This window comes from Dysidea avara, chromosome 3, assembly GCF_963678975.1.
Source record: "Dysidea avara chromosome 3, odDysAvar1.4, whole genome shotgun sequence".
Lineage (NCBI taxonomy): Eukaryota > Metazoa > Porifera > Demospongiae > Dictyoceratida > Dysideidae > Dysidea > Dysidea avara.
In genome coordinates, this window is record NC_089274.1 from 46,824,261 (window position 1) to 46,845,308 (window position 21,048).

The 21,048-nt window shown below is 37.5% G+C and overlaps 2 protein-coding genes across 3 annotated transcripts in view; one reads left to right on the top strand and one right to left on the bottom strand.

The window, feature by feature from the left end:
* The window catches only part of LOC136251319 (uncharacterized), a 98,614-nt gene that overhangs the window by 15,828 nt on the left and 61,738 nt on the right, over positions 1–21,048 (bottom strand). Inside the window, exon 19 of one of the 2 annotated variants that reach the window (XM_066043752.1) lies at positions 14,615–14,869. The exons of the other annotated variant lie outside the window; for it this stretch is intronic. Coding sequence (XP_065899824.1) covers positions 14,677–14,869 — 193 coding nt within the window. The 3' untranslated portion in view covers positions 14,615–14,676. Of the gene's footprint in view, positions 1–14,614; positions 14,870–21,048 lie in introns of those variants that run through there. 2 annotated transcript variants of the gene reach the window in all.
* Positions 8,197–9,940, top strand: LOC136251316 (uncharacterized). The gene is made up of 2 exons (XM_066043749.1): positions 8,197–8,635; positions 8,686–9,940. Exons 1-2 carry the CDS (start codon positions 8,201–8,203, stop codon positions 9,349–9,351), a joined length of 1,101 nt encoding a protein of 366 aa, XP_065899821.1. The 5' UTR covers positions 8,197–8,200; the 3' UTR covers positions 9,352–9,940.

The following is a 21,048-nucleotide window of genomic DNA, read 5'->3' on the forward strand; positions in this document are numbered from 1 at the left end:
GTACATGATATTAAATCACAGCAAAACAATAAGAAGTGTTAAAACCCTACTGTGCATGCATTTCTGTTATGGTATCTTGAGCACAGTAGGGATATAACTCAACTTATCATACAGTATGATAGTACTGTATAGTAGGGACCACAAAGGAGTAGGCGTGGTCCACAAAATAACATCACCCAGAAACCAGCCTTAATTTTCCTTGACGACAATGAGGCAGTATAGGTTAAGTAAAACTAAGCCCAAACAAGCTTTCAGATCAACCCAAAACGCTTTCAACAAGTTGCTACGGAATTTTAAAAATATTTATTTGACAGAACTTTCTAGTAACTGACTGACTGACTGACTGCCTGACTGATGTCTTCAGACAAGTGTAACTCGATAACAGCTAAGGCTACGGGCTTGATTTTTTCACTGTTCGACGTCGCTTCAGCCCGAGAGGTGCCTTTACGTCACTTGTTTCAGTACTTTTTATCAATGTGCTATGGTCCCTACTCTAGTTGAAAATTCCAATTTTTTTGGTGTACTTGTTTGTTAACTTATTTTTGTAAATAATTATTGAGACAGGTGAACTCATGCATAGTGCATCAAAAAAAAGAAATGGCACCGCGCTCCCCAGTTATATCAATCATCATCTGAAAAGTGAAGTATCCATTATGTTTCATTTTCAGCTACCCGTTACACAGCAGTATGAATCAAGAACAGTTAGAAAAGCACCTCTGCAATCAAAATAGCCACTATGAAAAATACAGATGATTTCGGTATTGAAAGGAAGCCATCATGTGCTACCGCCAAACTGACACTTTTTGCTGTCAGCAAAGATGAATGGGACACAAAGGAGGACACGGGTAAGTCCATGAAGAATGCAATGTACGTACTGTGGTATGCCAAAAGGCACCTCTTGGACCAAAGTGACATTGAACAGTGAAAACATCAAGCCCGTAGCCTTACCTGTTGTCGAGTTATGCTTGTTTGAAGGCATCAATCAGTCAGTTACTCAGTCAGTCAGTAGAAAATTCTGTTACATAATTAAAAAAAACTCTATAGCAACTTGTTGAAAGCATTTCGGGTCAATCTCAAGGCTTGTTTGGGCTTAGTTTTGTCTAACCAATACTGCCTCATCATCGTCGGGAAAAGTGAGGCTGATTTTTAGGTGATGTTTTTTCATGGGCCACGCCTACTCCTTTGTGGTTCCAACTATACAGTACTATTGTACTGTATGATACATGCTAATCTCTTTGAAGCAGTAATACACAGTGCCATTATAATGGAATGCAGTGATCCTAGTTTGGGTTAATATTTGTGAATGGAACATACACAAGTTACAATTTACATGATGTTTAGAGCTTGTTCACCTAACAAACACTAACATTATACAAACGTACCTGAAAATGAAATATTGCACAATGATAGCACTACAGAAATCAATAATTTGATGTAAGTATCATTCATCATCCATTCTAGAAGCTAGGAAAAAAAAAAAAAAAAAACAGAAAACAGAAAGGGTCTTATAGTTCCTACATAAGCCCACCTAAACTTAATAATTAGTTCACCACCTATGTAATTATTTTCCTAGCCACATCAATGGTTGTACTATTGGTGGCTGAATGCAGATATCAAGCAACTCATGAAGTGAAATCTACTTTCCCACATTAGCTACTATTTTGGGTATGGGTGGGTGAGAAATCAATAATTAAGTTTATGTGGCCTAAGTATATAGTTTGTAATTAGGCAATCAAAACATACATGTACAGTGTAATATGTAACCAGCTACTGGCAGTCCTTGACCATAGCTGTCAACCACTGCAACACAGTCACTGAATTATGGTCTCTATTGCTTTATCCAAGTTTGTACGTGCACAGTGTGGTTAAATATACATAATAAATAACATCTATACCATGGATCTAAAGGGAAAATCGTACTTCAGTTAGGCCATCATTAGTTTATTTCTTGTTTCCTGTCACCACCCGCATCAATTTTTATGTAGCCACACCAAATTTTAATTATTTGATTATTAAACAAGTGAATGCACTATTAGTATGGAGGGAGGCACAAAATGACTACTTAGCTGTTAAGGTAAATGCATATAAACAAAGCAGTATGTAACTATAAGGGGTTGGAGTCCCTCCACTCTTTTTGAACAGGCTAGAAAGTATACAGTACTCCTGGATTCATTAATCAGCCAGACATAACTGGAAAAAAACTCTACTGAAATTTTTTTTCAAAATTATCTTCATAAAAGACACATGGTAGTGTGTCGTGTGGCCCAAGAAGCTGGCACGCAACACTGTGAGTAGCTATATTGACAGGAAGAAAGAAAACGCGTCTTCTTAACTCCGTGCAGCCTTTACAAAACACTACGAGTTTTGCTGTGGACATGCCCACCAATATCAGTATCTCACAAACCACATTTCAGCAAAATCGCTTCAAGCATTCCTGAGATATGAGACTTGAAAATTTGGCTTAGTTTCTTCCTTTTCTTCGTCCGAGCATCTTCGTCTTTTCACACAGTTACAAAAACTTTCATAAAACGTTAACAAAATTTCCGATTGCCTTGTAATTTGGCACACAGAAAGGGGGTATAAAGGCGCATCTTGGTACCAAGTTTGGCTGGCAAAGTAACCCATCAGCTAGAAACAAGTCACCCTGTAGGGAGTTCAGCTACAAAGAAACCACGCTGTAGAGAGTTCAGCTACAAACAAGTTACCTTGTAGAGAGATCGGCTAGAAACATGTCACCCTATAGAGAGATCAGCTAGAAACAAGTTACCCTGTAGAGAGATAAGCTAGAAACAAGTTATCTTGTAGAGAGTTCAGCTAGAAACAAGTTACCCTGTAGAGAGATAAGCTAGAAACTAGTTATCTTGTAGGGAAGAATTGGAATGTAATAAAATTAATATATAATTACTGATAAAATCAAAAATAGTTAAGTATTAAAAATCTGCTCCAAATCTTTCCTCTTCCTGTGGTAAAGAAAAAAAAGATAGGTTAAAAAAGCCCCAAAGCCAGCCTATGGCCGGCTTTGGGTATACAAATGCAAAAAGAAGTGATATCTAGATCTACTCCAAAACAGTCAAGCTGTAAAAAAAAGAGTGTGGCCCCCTAAAAAGCCAGGGTGAAAAAAGATGTGAAATTCAAGGTGGTGGCCAAGAAATGGCTGTGATGGTTGGTTAATGGTAAAAATTTTAATAACAACAATTCAGGTGAAATTGGTGCCACTTAGTCTTGGCACCTGGAATTGTCGTTATTAAAATTTTTACCATTAACCTACCATCACAGCCATTTCTTGGCTGCCACCTTATTAACAGTCAGATCAGTGTTCATTTAACAAGTGAAATTTTCCCAGGTTAAAAATTGCAAATACAACCTTAAAATGCTCTATATATATATTTAAAATCTCCCAGGGTACATACAGTACTTATAACCAACATACATTCCTACATAAGTGATGACTATTCAATATCTGAGAGTCCAAGTGTACCTTTGCTTTTTAGTTTAGTATGCTTAACTCATCCTTAAATTCAATCTCAGAGATTGTAATTTTGTAAAAATTCTAGCCAGTTAACTTTCAAAATGGCATGCACAGCTAGCAAAATTTGGCGTTAGCCAGAAAAGCCTGTTTCAACCTATTTTCTTGTTTTTCTACAGTATAACCATGAACTGAAATACCCTAATATTCAATTTCAAATAGCCCAAGCTTTAAATTATTTCTTGGAAGACATCTACCCATGCAGATCATTTAATTTGTTATTGATTTGTGTTATCATACAATGATGGTTGATACAATATCTCTATGTTTCAGTGATTTCACAATATTATTGTTTATTCAACAGATTGAACACACTAGAAATAGAATAATTGTGTACATGAGGTGCACATGGTTGTGTTGTCACTACTACACACATAGTACATCAAGCTCTAAGGATCTGGCTTTACCCAATCACAAAAATCAGTACTCATGACACAGCCTTAAATGATAAACCAGTTTGGCAACTATATTTCAACTGTTTTGTATAGTTGTGAACTTGGGCATATATAACTAGTATTTTAAAAAAAACATTAATTTAAAAACAAAGTAGTGATCTACGTATATGTAATAAAAAGTAGTGAAACAAGAGATATTACAGCATAGCTCAGTGGGAAAGTCCCTACTTTGGTACTGAACAAAATAATAATAACAAAGTAGGGACTTTCCCACTGAGCTATGCTGTAATACCATCATTCATCTCTTGTTTCGCTACCTTTTATTGCATAGATCCCTACTTCATTTTTAAATTAATTTTTTTTAAAAATAATAGTTTGTTTAGTTTTTGTTGTGGCACAGCTAGCCACAATGTAACTTGTATTACTCCACTTTTATTTTCCGCACCTGTAGGTATGGGGAGGCAGATACCATCACTTATAAACATCTTCCCCATTTGCTCAGTGAGAAGTGGAGTTCCCCACATTCTGTGGTTATGGGCTGGCTTTGCTGTAGTTTGGAGTTCTCCTTGCTGCGCTCTTCAATAATGTGCATCAGGGGATCGCTTTCTAAATCCAAGCATCCTTGTGTGCCTCCAACTGTTGACCTTGCTATTGCTGAGGGGCACCTACCTCCTTAAGAAAAATATGTTGTGCTTGCTTATTTTTCTTATAAAAATATGTCTACCAGAACAATGTAACTTGTAATTGTTCTATCATACCTGACTGTTGTATTATAGTGACTGTTGTATTAGAGTATATCTCGGGTCAGCCAAGGGTTGTGCAGCTAGCTAGACCAATAAGGGGTGAGGTGATCTTGTTTGCTGTTAAGTATAGCTAGATTGTTTAGAGGTGGAGCCTCTGTAATCTATCACTATTAGTCTGCCTACATCTTTATTTGAGGGGCGTGGTCCGAACCTATTATGAACGAGATCCCAATCATGAAGTTGCAGATATCTAGCTAGTGTACCTCTTATAGTAGCACCAGGACTGAAGCACTTCTGAAATCCAGCTCTAAAATAATTCTGTGGTGTCTAAATATGCTGCTGAAAGAAAGTGTTGATACGGGTCTTGATATGGTTTCGTTGGATGAAGAAGGCAAGCAGCCTGATTGAGGATAAAAGAAAAGACAAGGCGCAGAGGACCTACACTCATCGGAAGTGCAAAAGGCACATCCTACTGGTGAGTTTGTGATTGTGGTGTAAAACACTGCTTTATTTGGCGACTGCAATCAGGCAGTCAGTCAGTCAGTCTAAAATTCAAGTTGTAGCGATAAAAAAAAATTGTATCCAGCCACCTGTAAGTGTTTTGTTATGTTTAATGCTGTATTGTATATTATGTGGACTAGTACTATTCCGTAAAAGTGAATTTAGCCGTGAAAAATGTCTGAACTTTGTAATAGTGTGACATACAGTATGTGTGCTCTGATAGATGCAGTGCCGGACTATAAGATGGATGGAAATGCAAATCAAGCACAAGGTGCACAGCTGAAATATTTACCGAATACTATATCACCATCAAGGCTATTCTTTAAGTGCTTTGTTTTTTTGTTTTTTTTTTTGTTTTTCATGACTGGTGATGGTGCAAGTGATGTACTGTATGGAATTGTAAAAGGCCACATCATTGTTTCACAGTTTGGCTGTTTTTTTTTTGTGTTAAGTAGGGATTGTGGTGAAAGTTTTGCACGTCGCCAAAAATTCCACCTTTAAAAATCATTCTAGAAAAGGTCTTGGTTATTATATACCTCCTATCACACTGGGTTTATACAGCAACTCAAATGGAAGCTGAAAGTCACATGATAACTGAAAGGATTCATTTGTTGTGGACAATATTCATAAGCCAACACTGCAACTTTATCAAAATAGAAATCAGCTGATGGCTGAACATAATAGCATTACATTTCTAACTTCACATGTCTGGTGACATTATTTAAACCCCTTGGTCTTGATATCGTAAAATCAGTCCCTCTTATCCACTGAATGTGGCCCTAGATGATGCACTAAAGGTACAACCTGACATAAGGACAGAAATTGAGAAATGTATTGCGCAATGTTGTAGAAATTAAGTAAAATATATCAGATTGTTATTGATTGCATTAATGTTTTTAATAATGATCCGCTGTCTTGGGAGTCTTATTGTCTTACATACAGAAAATCATAAATACAATGAATTTGAGAATTAACATATCTGGTCTGTCCATAAGTTTACGTGTACTTTCTCAACAAGGTCAACACCAATAGCTTCCAAGGAAACTTTCAAATTCCACTAATGACTTCAGCTACACTGTACTTTATCAGTTAGGGATAGGATGCATGGTTGGTTTTGGCCCGGTTAGGCCGAGTGAATTAGCTAGTTTATAGTTTAGCCAGGCACTGTGTAATCAAGTTAAGTTGTATACAATCACTGGACTGGACTTCACCTTTTCCTAGTAGTGGTGTGAAATACCAAGACTCGGCTTACAGTTTTAGGCGATAGCGCAACGCTTTCAGTGAAGTTAAGTGTCTCATAACTACGTACCACCGCTACTTTATACCATATATACTAAATCATAGTCACAGCTACGTATTAACTCACTATATAGTGTCTTCAGTCTGAGTCAAGTGTTACTCACCGAGAAGAAAAGTAAGTTAAACTCGGGTAAACCCTCCGCAACTTTGATCACGTGATCAGAATGCAGGTAATTAGCTTACTCAACCTGATAAATTTCTCTCAGGTGCTAGTACCGTCGTGTATTATGTTTTGGGATCGCTAGTATTATTCAGGTGTCCTGCACTCGACAGCCAGTTGTTGGGGGTGGTGACAAAACCAGGGAATTCCACAATAATTGTAAATTGCTTGTTTCCTGTCCTAGTTAGGAAAATATACCATGCAGGAGGGCGGGCGGTCTTTATTTATTATATTGTTATAATCTACTATTTTAATATCAAGGACATCAAAGGGAAGCCATTAACTCCTAATTGCCAGATTTAGCAGAGATGTAAGATTTGTTGTGATTTCAGTGAGATTCATCAAGATTCAAATCTCATACATAGAAGGTTAGATTTAAAGCGTTGCAGACCCCTCATTTTCTCTGAGCATGCAGCCACCAAATCTTGAAGGCTTTTATCTAGTAGAGTTTGCTGGCTGGTTGTGGACTGGTCATAACACTAATTTAGCCATCAACCGCAATAGGGTGTAACTAATCACTGGACTGGACTATTGGACTGGAACACTGGACTGGACTACTGGACTGACATATTTTTGGTTTTTAACATTCTGAGGTTGGTTTTATTGAGACTTGCTAGCTAAGGGCCTACAGAAAACTTGCAATCTGCTACTGAAATGAACAGTGTGAGGAGTGGAGTAAGCAAAAACTGACTTCTAGTGATTTCACTACTTATTGTGTTCTTCTGCAGTACATATACCTATACTCCTTATCAGTATGCTGCAGGAAATGTGCTAGTTATGGTTAACCAACGATAACGTCTTGAACATAGTGGCAAGCTTGTACAATGACAATATATTTAGTCACTTATTATAGTACGCCAACCAGCACATGTAAGAACTAATCATGACAGCAGAAAAAAAACCCTACAGTTTGCAATGAGTTTGTATATTGCATGTAGGAATGAATTTAGCTACAATAGGAAGGATAGGTTGTGTCCCAGGGATCTGAGCTATTTAGTTCAAGGATACAGTGTATCATAGGTAGCACAAATGTAGTACAGTGTGATTTTGGTTAGCTATTGCTATATATTACAATCTCCAAAGCACAATATTAAGAAGTGTATAAGAAGTAATGAGAAGTCAGTTTTTGCTTACTCCACTCCTCACACTCATCATTTTAGTGGCAGACTGCAAGTTTTCTGAAGGTCCTTAGCTAGCAAGACTCAATAAAACCAGGAGCTTATAAGCGCCGAAGGCGCGAAGGAGCGTAACACTCAGGATATAGTGGTGTTCTATCTTTTATGAAATGCCTTTGCAGCCACATGTCTTTATATGGAGGGTGTTAATTAGCTGGGTTGTCGCTGTTGTGTCAACAGTGGTCGTGGGTTAATAGGCAGCCATAAATAGTGCTCATTATCACGGTTACCGCCTGGGCTATATGCAGCCGTAGATAATACGCATTTTTTATTACTACCTGAGCTAGCTGTATATATATATATATATGTCTATATCCAAGAGCTCCTGCAGTTAATGTGTTACTTGTTGAAAACGATTAGTATATAAGTGCTGAGTTAAGCTAGCAATCTCATTGAAAAGAATGTCTAAACAACTTAGAAAACAAGAAGTGGAGTTTATCTGTAAGCGTTTACAAAAGGCAGACCTGGAAATAATGGAGGCATTTGTAGTGAAAGAAGCTGAAAGGGTTGAATATCACTTGGTTTGCTATCTGACCAGGCAAGAATTGTGGAAGTATTTGAAGAGCAACAAACTTAACAGCATTTTAAAATTTTATCTTGTCACATTTTGTGATTTATTTATCAAGCACAGCTCTGGTGGAGAGCGGTTTAGTCGCCTACTTGCATCCTGGTATCAAAAGACAGGTACATTAGCATGTGAGAGCTTACAAACATCTGAAACTAAAAGGCTATGGCTGACTGCCATCTCTGAATTCAATGGTGAGATCTCATCACTGGATAGAAGTGCTATCCTTTCTGCTATAGCATCAACTTCATACACTTTCTTTCAACAACAAGTAAAATAAACTGCATGTATGAAAACATGTCTTGTATCTTCGGTATATAGATCACTTCACTTCAATCAACTTGGAGAACCAACCAACTAAACGCTGTCAGTACTGATGATTCCCCAGTAGCTGATGATGATGCATCACTCTACCGCTTGTTTGGGTTTGCTCTGCATGCTGGAATGCAATTCAGAAAAAAGGCTGCTTATGGTAGACTCCGGTCATGCTTTCTTCCAATAAAGAGGAGAAGATACCTGGATGAACTAAACGTTCTGAAACATTTAGTAGAAACAGACAAGTCTGTTCTCCCTGCGGTAATCAAATTTCAGGACAGGGGTAAAATGACATTTCCTCACCATGCATTACTTCCCTTTATGCAAAGGTGTTCTAGGGCAATTAAAGCTCATTTAAATTGTAAGCAACTAAAATTGCAAGGGAGGACTGTTGTCATCCATACTAAGAAAGAAGTGCTAACTAACCAAGATTTGAGTGCAGATTTGGAGGCAATCATCACATTTCGTGTCACTTCAGTTGATTCTTCTACTATATTATGCATATATAGGGACATGGTAAGGAGAGTCATTCACACAATGGCAAATAGTCTGCTATCAAGTCAGGCCATGCTTGAAAGGGTCTCAAAGAACAAAGGGGTCGATGCTGAAATGAGTCTTCGAGACAAACTTAAAGCTTATGCTATTGACAAACAATTGCACATACAGTTGTAATATATTATTGTCATGCTGTAAATATGGCGTATTCTACAATGTAGCACAATGTTACAATTAAAAACTTCTTCTATATGGTGTACGCTTCAATGGATGTTTTCGAATGTAAAGAGGAACATTTCTGTAGTCACCTTGATGGCGCCTAAGCTTTCCATGGACACTACCTCTGGTGATGACAGCGCTTCGTGCAGTGGCAAAGTTAACAGAAGAAAGATGACCAGAGGTAGCATGTTTGATTTGACTGAACAAAGTCTCCACTGCACTGCCATTTAGTCGAACAGGATATATTGTATAACCTGAATGAGCCGATAGAAAGTCAGTACATAAACCATTGAAACCATAATACATCAGCTTCATCAAGTCCCATGTCTGCCATGACAAAAATTGTTTCTTGCTTTGCTCAGTGATTTTATACCCTATTAGAATTGAAATAATCCATGATCAGTAATACATACAGAATACCTTCTGACAACTTTTTATCAAGCCAAGTAGTGAAATATTCAAAGCCTTCTTTCATGTTCATTAACACAGGACAAGATGTGGAGTCTTTAATAAACACCTTTTTACCTAAAATACCCCTCTCAAAAAGCTTATTACAGGCTTTCAGGTATGAAACTGTTTGCATTGTTGAGAGTCTGGTTTGTTGATCTGAAGTAACAAGTTCAGTGGCATACTCTTGCAATTCAGAAATCACATGTTCTTGCTATGGTGAACAAAGCATCAATGTCATAATGTAATGCATTTACATACCTGCATGATTTTAGCTGGTTTCACATTCAGCCGTGTCCAAGAATCCCTGTACACAAAACTCTCCTTTAATCCAGGGACTCGTGGTAATTCGTCTTTTCGTTTACGCTGAATCTCTCGCTCTAGCTGTCGTTCGATGGGCTCCCAGCCAAACACAACACCATCATTGATGAATCTGTTTGTCCCACTAACTCGAGACGAGTACAGTGCAGCAATCATGTTCTTTAGCTATACACACAACAAATAAACATTTAAAGTTGCACATGTTTAATTTTATACATGCTAATTTACACAAAACACTTCACACATGCACAAACAACATGTTTAAAACCACAAAGGCCAATTAAAGGAATGGTCTCATTATTTGTTTTGCAACTGAAGACTACAAACCAATTAACAGAACAAAACATACCATAGAAACCATACCTGGTGAGATGGACATATTATAATATGAATTTTCTCTCCAGTAAAAGGGTTGGTGAAATGTGCTTTTACTTCATGAGGATCAGTAAGGGATGGATTACAGTGGAAAGGACCTTTGGCCCCAAGTAAAGTCTTTATCATTGTTAAATTGGATGATGCGCCATCACAGACAAAAGCATAAACTTTAAATCCATGGGAATGAAATTTTCTTAGTGCATCCATTACACATGGCAACATTTCTTTTGCTTTGAATGGTCCGCTGCTGGTGTAATATGGACCAACAATATCACACTCAGTAGTCAAATCCCTCCATAACGTCTGCAAGATGTAGTCGGTTTTTTTAGTGTCATTGTCGTCCACATCTAGTTTCAAGTACAGGTCACTTAGTGTCGCCATCTCCTGTGCTGTCATTGTATGTCCTACTATTGTGTCATTACGGCTATTCCAATGTAACTTAGCAGCTACTTTCACCTCATCAAAGACTAGTACACCTTTGCACAATGGAGGTGTAAACTGATTAGTTGAAGTATATGCTTGCACTCTAGCATCATACTTTGCACGCTCATCTGCTAGTCTTGATTCAGCTTCACCAGCTGCCTCCACATTGCTGTTAATATATGTCTTGAGGGTTCTAGCACAAGGTAACTGTATAAGGTTGAAGCTAGATAAGGCCTCATAAGCTGCTGGGCTTCTTGTGTATATTGCTATGGCTGTACAAACAATATATTATCACAAACACACCCTATACAGCAAGTATATACACTTACCCATCCTTATTGTAATTAGACTCCACCTGTTTCCCTTTTTACCAGACACTAAATTGCAACAAAAAGTAAATTAAAAAACTTGACTGAAATACACAGGAGGAGGTTGGTCACATGTCACCTGGAATGCCTGGACAAATGTCATAGGGTTATGAGTGTGATCAACCTCCTCTAACTGAAACATGTCCCACCATTTTTCTCTTGATCTTTTTGAAATGACAGTCGCTCTTCTACATCTTGTCTCCATGTTTCCTTCAGTAATTCTCCCTTGCCACGCTTTTCTGCTTCTGATAATAATGTATAAAGATCCTCTTTTGATTTGTGGCATATCTCAGATGTCAGCTTTATAAGTTCATCATGGGTAGCTTCGTTAACATTTACATCATACCCTGCAAGCCTTTTAACCTGCACAGCATATTATTATTATTATCATTTGACACTTATTACAAAGGTAATTGGACTAACCTTTCTTTGCATGGATTTACGTTCTTTGCTAGCATTACCTCTACGCAATTTCAAGCTATTAGGTGATAAGTACTTCATTGGACAATGTGAGGAAGGTTGGACCCGTGAGGCCTTTTGCACAGGAGTCAAAGATTGACGTTTCTTTCCTTCCCTTCTAATATAGTACATCAACTTTGTGCAGCACTCACACCTTTCTTGTGCAGAAGTACAGAAGAACCACATGGGGCAATCCTGGTGGTCTAGCCTATGAAATGGAAACCCCCACTTTCTCATCTTCTTAGTATCAAAAGCCATCATTGTGCTCAAATCAGATGGTAATCCTTTACACAGATAGTAACAAGAACCAGGAAGCAATGAAGCAATTACTTTATCAAAGCACTCTTTATCTCCTGGTAATTGCCCATGTTGTACAGAAATAAAATTTACTTCAAAGCTAAAAGAGACATCGACTTCATTTTCACAGGTTACAATCATCCTTGGGTTGTGACACGGAGATTGTGAAAGTGAATCTGTATCAATCTTTCCATGAATTATAGCCCACTTCTTGTCAGCACTGGTGACCAGCTGCACAGTTAACTGAGGAAATGATGCTGCAAGATTTGTGACAAATCCATCAAAAGCTGTTAATGAACAAAGTTCATGATATAGTAGTGTTAGTGCATTGCCAATGTCTAATAATGAGTGATGAAACTTAATTGTGTGCAAGTTGAACAGCTTCTCATAAATTTCTGTAACACTTAACTTAAATAACTTACAGCTGATAGCACCTGAAGTCTCATGTCCTGTTGTTGCTCGAGTTGTTCCTGCTCTTGTTGCTGACATGGTGTATTGATCTGCCAGCCTCCGCCTAGATCTAGGCCTAGGCACGTAATTCTTACGTTTTGGGCTGCCTGTGAGCTTAAAATGATTCATCTGCTGTGTCATTTCAGGTGGATTCCTCACGGATATATGGCACTTCTTTGGCTGATGATATGCTGGCCCATCATCACCAGGGAACAAACGTTTTCTACCAATGGCTTCCATACTACACGTGTGAAGTGCTGTTAACAAACTAAGATCGCTAACGCAAAGCAGCTGTTTTAATTGTATCGTTAGCAGCTATGGCTGTTACGTAACAAACCACTGACAGGTGGGTGAACATTACTGGTTTTCCCTATATGGATTTGAGGTTTAAAACATTAGCCAGATGTTGGAATCACTAGTATCACGCTCCTTCGCGCCTTCGGCGCTTATAAGCTCCTGATAAAACCAACCTCAGAATGTGTAAAAACCAAAAATATGTCAGTCCAGTAGTCCAGTTCAGTGTTCCAGTCCAGTAGTCCAGTCCAATGATTAGTTACACCCAACTGCAACAGTACAAATTTTCCATATCTTCCACACATATAATAACAAATTGTCAGATGAGTGGGATCATTAATCCATCTCATTCACCAATGGCTACTTGAAGAGATCCACTGCTTGTCATCCTGGAATGGATTCAAACTACGTAGTTATCCATGCTTTTTGGCACTAAACAACATCAGAAACTCACTACCTTTCCAAAAATACACCACTTCTCACACTAGTCTTATAAACAAAATAATTAGGTCACAAATAAATTTGCATGCGGCTCTAAAATTACGATGAGGGTGGGTGACAGGAAACTACAATTGGTGGCCTAACTGTAATGATATTCAATCAAAGCAACTGGCCGGGCACATGGCACAGGTGTGCACTTCAAGGGGCTTCCTCAAAATATAAACTGTAGATACGTGCACTCAGATCCAAACATAAGTGGCCAGTGATCAAATGTCTCTACGACTTCACTGTAAAAGCAATCAGTGGAACAAGACCACAGAAGCCATGTAAGTGTAAAAGTGTTATACAAGAAAGTGATGTGGTATAAACATCCAATCAGTTTAAATTGACCAACACAGGAACCTTTTAGTGCAACAAGCTTAAGTATTTGAGTTTTGTCAATCACACAAGAATCCTTTATAAGTGCTGAGAAGAATGATGCAATCACCAGTTAGAAGTTAATGGCCACACACAACTGAATAGATGTTCACTACAAAGCACAAAGGGTGGTTACTATATGCAATCATACATTTTCATGCAATTAGGGATAACTGCATATACCTGCAACGATTAAAATTGCACTCCGCATTGTCTTGTACAATTATTCCCTAATGTGTGACTAATTGGCAGTACAGCTGATTTCCGTTAGGCTCAGGAAGACAACTTGAAAAACACAAATTCCTAATTATACATATTACAGATATTGTCTATTTCTGTCCTCAGTATAACTAAATTTTTATCTGATGCACATGTATATAGCTACACCATGATAATTATCTGAAATAAATCAAGTAATTGCAATAAATTAAATGTAATTCTATTATTATCAATACACGTACACAGTTTTTGTTCATATATGAGTCACAAGACTTTACCAGCAACATAAGACTTGTTTGCTTAGTGTAAAGCAATTTGATATATAGCTACCACTTAGTTCCTAGATTAATGATTCATTTCCCTGTAGATCTTTCACTATATCCTAAAATCATTAAAATTTTTCACATTGCACAAAATTCACGTGGACACAATTAAATCCAAAGTGTTCTCAACAAGAAGTTACCATCAGTATTTTTACTGATTCAATGGAAGTTGTTGACTATCTTAATTGGCTATCTAGTTCTGACAATCTAGTCAGGGCCAGTAAACCACTAAAGGATTGAGATGACTGTCACCCAACTAAAATACCCAACATAAAGATAATCAGTACGCATAATATGTGAAACAGCTAACAGTGGTAGTCTGTGACAAGTGGTTAGATTTTTCTAGGCATATATCCCAGATGTTCTGTAAAAAAAATTCATCTTCCATTACTACCAGGATTACAACAGCATTGAATTAAAAGACATCATTGTACACAGGAAAACAAAATTTACATTGGATTGTAACTGCTCTGCAAATCATAGTACAAGTTCTTAACACATTCCATAGGAACTCCCAACTTCATACCATCTTCACCAGCAACTTGTATATCCTCCTCAGACCAACCTAACAGGTAGTTAACATTGCCAGCTAGTAACTTTGTGATCTGTCCAAACTGTGGTCTTGATCTTGGATCAGGATGCCTATCAATACAACCACCTGATTATAATCAGCACTATTACACATATATTAACATATGCACACCAGGGGTGGATCCAGACTTTTTAAAAGAGGGGTTCCACTCTGGAATTGTAACTTAAAATGTCATCACCTGCTGACAATAGCTTCTCCTCACCATAGATACCTTCACCAACTATATTGCCTTATTTATAACTCCACAAATAGCCTGCTACACTGCTCCTTTTAAGAATACTGTGACTGCTCTATTAGAGTATCTCAAGTAAGAGAGGCTCTTTCAAAGGGGGGTTCCATGGAACCCTTTGAACCCCTCCTGGATTCACCCCTGCGTGCCAACCTATAAGAAAGTATTTGATAGTTGTAATATGAATACCAGTGGTATGTCACCCTTGGCCCTTGAAGGTTGAGGGCATATCAAGTAGAGACCATTTTCTGCATGCTTATGCTTACGTTATAACCAATAACAAACTTCGGTTATATAACACATAAAGTGTATATGCCATCTCACAATTACGCCACCATCACTCATGCCAATACCAAATTTTTTGGATATATAGTATAGTTACCAGCTAGCTTGCATTTTTTCTCACTTACATTACCGCAGTTTCAAAGTTTAAACCCAAATGTTTCTTCCATAGCACCAAAACTCTACTTTTATTCTATTTGTTTTACAATGAGTCACTTGAGCATTGCGTAAGTCACATCATATAGGATGACATGTAGCTTTAAGTTAGTGAGTCAAGAGACAAACTAGACATAGTTTCAACCATTGTGTATATAATGTGTGTTTCAAGCTAGACTGCATTTTATCTGCTTTCCTTCTACTGCTACTGCTGCAACAACAGGCACCATACAATACAGTATATGAACAGCCAATGAAGAGTGATTGACTAATGTACAAATAGCCTTACCAGCACTTGATCATTATTCTGTAAATCGTTCGTGGACAACCAGGTGGTGGTGGGAGTCTGTAGCCACTGTCGACTTTTGCCAATATCTTTACATTATCATGTATCATAACATCACTAGTACATTATACTGTATACCTCAAGATTGTCCAGATTTTCAAATGGTTTACATCCCAAGCTCCAAATCTCATATAATACACACCCATAGCTCCACACATCACTGCAAATTGAATATTTCCTGTAGTGTAGAGCCTACAAATATGTATCACTGCGGTAACAATAGATCACCACAACAAAATTAGCTATATACTAGAAAGTGCACACAACATTATATTCAACACCAAGATAGTGAGGTAATCTCAAACCATGAATCAGATTTCTACACAACAACTCCATAAATTTTATTATATCAAAGATCAAGTGTAATGTGTTGTGTGTAGCATGTTTCTATGTACATATATCATCATACTTCAGGAGCTGTCCACTTCAGAGGAATTTTTCCTCCAGACATGACATAGTAACTATTTTCCATTAAGTCACGAGACATCCCAAAATCAGCAATCTATTATAGTAATTGCTTTTTAGGAGACAAGTTAAATTAGTTACAATTCACCTTGTATGTAAAATCTTCAGAAACCAAAATGTTTCTTGCTGCCAAGTCTCTGTGAATGAAGCATTTAGCAGCAAGGTATGTCATTCCTGCAGCAATCTGCTGACAACACTTCAACAGAAATTGTGGAAGTTTTGAAGGAACAGCTCCATCACCTCTATATATAAACATATCCATAGGATAACAGACGTTACTATATTCAGTAGACTCGAACACTGGACTTTGATTTCAAAACACACTATAGCTGGATTATTGAGATCCCTATACTAAAGCCTTCAGGAAACCGCTTCTTATTGTCATATGTGCAAAAGGAAATCAATGCTATTGCAATGATTAACCATTATAGATATGTAGTACACAGGTATGTAAGCTTACATGAGTACTATGGTTCAACTAACGATACACGGGACATAGAAAGAATATGCACATGAACATTTATCTAGTCTAGATTTAATTGAAAGGATAAAAGCTTTTATTTGCTTGTATATATGACTCTAATAAATTGGTCACACTACACATGTAGGCCCTCTCGCATGTGTAACGAATTTGCATATTGGAAAGCTAAGCATTAATTGTTTCAGCTGCAGGATGCAATGTTCAGGGGTGGGTTTCTGGAAACCCTCTTCAAAATTTAAACTTGTGGGCTTGCAGCAACAACACCAAAGTTAAACCATCATAGTTTGGTTGCACAAATATACAGAAGATGGGAATATAGAGCAGAGCTACAGTGCATGTAATGGAAACTTGCTTTAGGGAAACAAAAGTATGAATTTAACTATACAAGGAAAAACGCTAATAAAGATTGAGACACTCTAATAGAGCATTTTAATAGAGTACTCTAATAGAACATTCATAACGGATTGCATTTATTAAAGAATAATGTTAATACATAACATCAATTTTGAGTTTTTAATTGCAGAATTTATTTGGATCACTACAATATTCCATATTAAAACCACAATTGATAGGACTCTAAGGGATCTAAGCAAATAAGCATATAGTGAAGATAGCAAATTATATCATAATAATATGTATTGTCCATAGAGCATGAACTAGTGAATTTAATGCTCAAAATCTGACAGTGGTGCCCAAGACTCCAACATCTAACTCAATACCAAATCTAGAATCCTCTTTTGAAAAATGGTGGATACGCTCCTAATGTTTGTGTCTCAATTTGTGTGCATGCAGCGCTAACCATCCACTATCATCTTATAGTATACTGCAGAATTACTACAAGGAAAAGAAAAGAAGTATAAGTGTTTTAATAGGCTAGAATAAGTAAAATCTAGAAGACAATTTTCACATGGCTACTTTTGTACTGAATATTCAGTACTATAGTGGCTGGGCTGCAGTAGGAACTACAGTATGTGTAAGAAACAATGTAAGTCAGTCCAGTAATTTAGTATTCCACACCACTGAATAGTGAAAGCCTTAGTTGGTTGACATAAAAAATATATACTGTACACTCACGAAGGCTGTAAATCTATTAGAAGACTTCTCAGATCTCCACGAGACATGTACTCCAACACAATCATGGCAGGAGCTTCTGTCACTACACCATAAAGCTTGATCACATTCTCATGGTCAAACTGGCACACTATGGCAGCTTCTTGGAGGAATCGTAATTTGTCCTTGTCATTAGCATCTGTGTTCATCATTTTCAGTGCAACTTGTACATTATCATTTAATAGACCACGAGCAACTATTCCAAACTCTCCAGATCCAAGATGTTCTTGTATTCTAAGGTTACCGTAACAGTTAACAAGAAATATGTTAAGTTTAAACTCTATTAACACACACTAGCATCACCATTTGTGACCAAACCTAAGAGTTTCATTGCATTATTCTAGCATGTGCTTTGAAATCTTGTAGTTGTATAGGACATGATTTACAAGTGTGCACGCTATTATAAAAGCAAGGTTGACCTCGTCTTACATGCATAGCTGTGCTGGTGTATAGACATGCAATTGAAAACTGCACCACTTGGATAAGTGGGAAACAACTCACAACTCATGATGATAGGATTTCCCATTTGTTGCGCCATTTTATTGAGGAGCAAATAAATTAAGTTTTGCTCCTTAACTAATTTGGAGCATGCTTTCACAGCAGTAGTATCTCAGAGAGTTAATTTTATTATATAGATATCTACGAAATCATTGTTGTACAACATAATACTCATTACCTGATATCTTCTCGATATAACTTGTGAATCTTTTGGCCATCAATTGATTCGTAAATTTTTTCTACTTTCTCTGGAGGCTCACTATAGACTGGTCCATAATTTATTTGTTCATTATAAGCTGTTGCATATATAATCTGCTCCTCTTTAAATGATTTTGCAAATTCAGTAGGTGAAATATTTGTTGAAGTATCAAATTCATAAAATCCTTCCATTCTTGACTCTGCTACATCAACACACGAGTGCTCCGATGAAGTACCATACCAACTTGCACCATCCTATAGTGTAGTTAGCACAACAAATAAAAAGAAAAAAGCATTCTTACTATAGATGCTTTAAGGCCTTCTTCTTCATTGTGACTAACATTTGGTGTTTTTATAGAGTCATACAAAGGATAAGAGAAGCTTAATGTTGCTCTAGATCTCTCCAGTGAGCTTGGATCTGTAATAAGTAAGCATACAAATTATAATCAAGTGCAGAGTATCAAGACACACAGTAGTGTGTTGTGTGGCTAAAGAAGCTGGTGTGCCATACCGTGAGTATACTGACAGGAAGAAAGAAAATGCTATTTTCACGCATATGTAACTCTGCCTTGAATGACACAAAGTTTACAGCAGAGTTGTCTACCTGGTAGGGGAGTCAAATTTGAAGGAAATAGCCTTTCCAGAGATACGAGAGACCAAAATTTTGGATTTTCTTAATGTTGGTCAATACAATAACACAAACACTGTTTGCCATGTGGCATAAGTGGTTCTCTTGTCATCCACTGTCTAGTGATGGTGGTTGTTTTGATAGGGTTTCACAGTTCTCCTATTTTTTTTATAACAGGACCACTGATATTTACACCCACAGATTGCAGCTCCCCTGATTGCATGAGGGCATAAAAGAGGACCAAACTTCTGTCATGCCTACAGGGTAAACCACTTCAAGATCAATTGAAAATTGGTCTGTAGATAGAGTAATCATTGTAGGAATGCCTTTTGGTGGTTTAAAATACATAGGTATAAAGATCATGAAAAAACAATACAAAAGCCAACAATCACATGATCACATTTTGTTAACAAAAAAAAAACAATTAGTTGTCATGCCTACCAGGCAAATAGCTTAAGACAATGAGTTGAAAATCAGTGGATTAATCATCATAGAAAGACCTTTCAGTGGCTTAGAAGAAATCACACAAACCACTGCCAAATGCTCAATGAAAATATTCTAATAGTGCAGTCGCGTTATTAGAATGTACCGTATAGAGGGAACTTTAGTGAGGGTAAATTTTGGCAAATAGCCTGCTAAATTGCATTTGGCAAAATAAACTTAATCTCAATCTTTAGGCTAAGCTCAGGCGCTATGAGTAATTGACGGGTTAAACTTTGGCAAATTTGTAGCAAATCACCAAATTCGCCAAAGTTTTCCCACCAAAGATTCCCTCTATACAGTAGTAAATCACCTGTAGAGCTACAATCAAGTCACCCTATAGAGAGTTCAGCTAGAAACAAGTCATTCTGTAGAGTACAAATTAATTACGCTGTAAAGAGTTAAGTAGAGCATTTAGTTACATTTCAAGTCACCACATAGTGAAAGTTCAGGTCACTCTGTAGAGAGTTCAGCTGCTACAAAAATATAGGACCTTCTACTACATTACAAGTCACTCTGTAGAGAGTTCAGGGTAACTTGTAATGTAACTACAGTGTGACTTGTAACATTGCTGAAATTTTTACTCTCTATGGATGAACTCTCTACAGATGAACTCTCTACTGGGTGTTACGTATGTTGGTGGAAGATGAACACTTTACAGACTTCTACCACTACAAAAACGGATCGGATTTATGTATATTTCCTCGTTTCAGCAAACTCATGGAAAGACGATCTTTCAAAGCCCTCTAACTTTCCATATAATATACATTGCACAGTAGACCTAAATATATACAAGGTTGTTACGTTTTTAAATCAAGTTCAAGTTATTTAGCCAAGAATTTAATACTGGTGGACTGAATGAGACTAACTATGGCTACAACACGCAAGCTAGACTGCTAGACTTCAAGCAGCCATGCTAGCAATTGCTGGAACAGGGCGCTCTGCATGGCCACTCTGACTTAGATCTAGTCTACCTATTCACCTATTATCACCAGGTAGTCTAGTTGAAGTCGTTATCACCATCCCAGAGTAACTTATCCTCACCACAAAACTTGCAGCAGCGCATCATTGCGCTAATGCTCCTAGGAAATGTTAGTTCCTAGGAGCATTAGCACAATGATGCGCTACTGCGCCCCGAGTAATGGCATCAGAAAACGCTACTGCCACAGGGACCCTGGATATCGTCTGCGGGACTTTGCAGGCTAAGTTGTTAACCGGTGACTTATCCAGTGGTTCCAGCCTTTGTATTTTGTTGGACTCTAAGACCATTACGGCATGTCAGTTTCAGCGTGAAGCAGGAAAAGCCGCGGCTAAGAATTGGAAAACCACTATCCGTTATAGGGACAAACCCTTGAA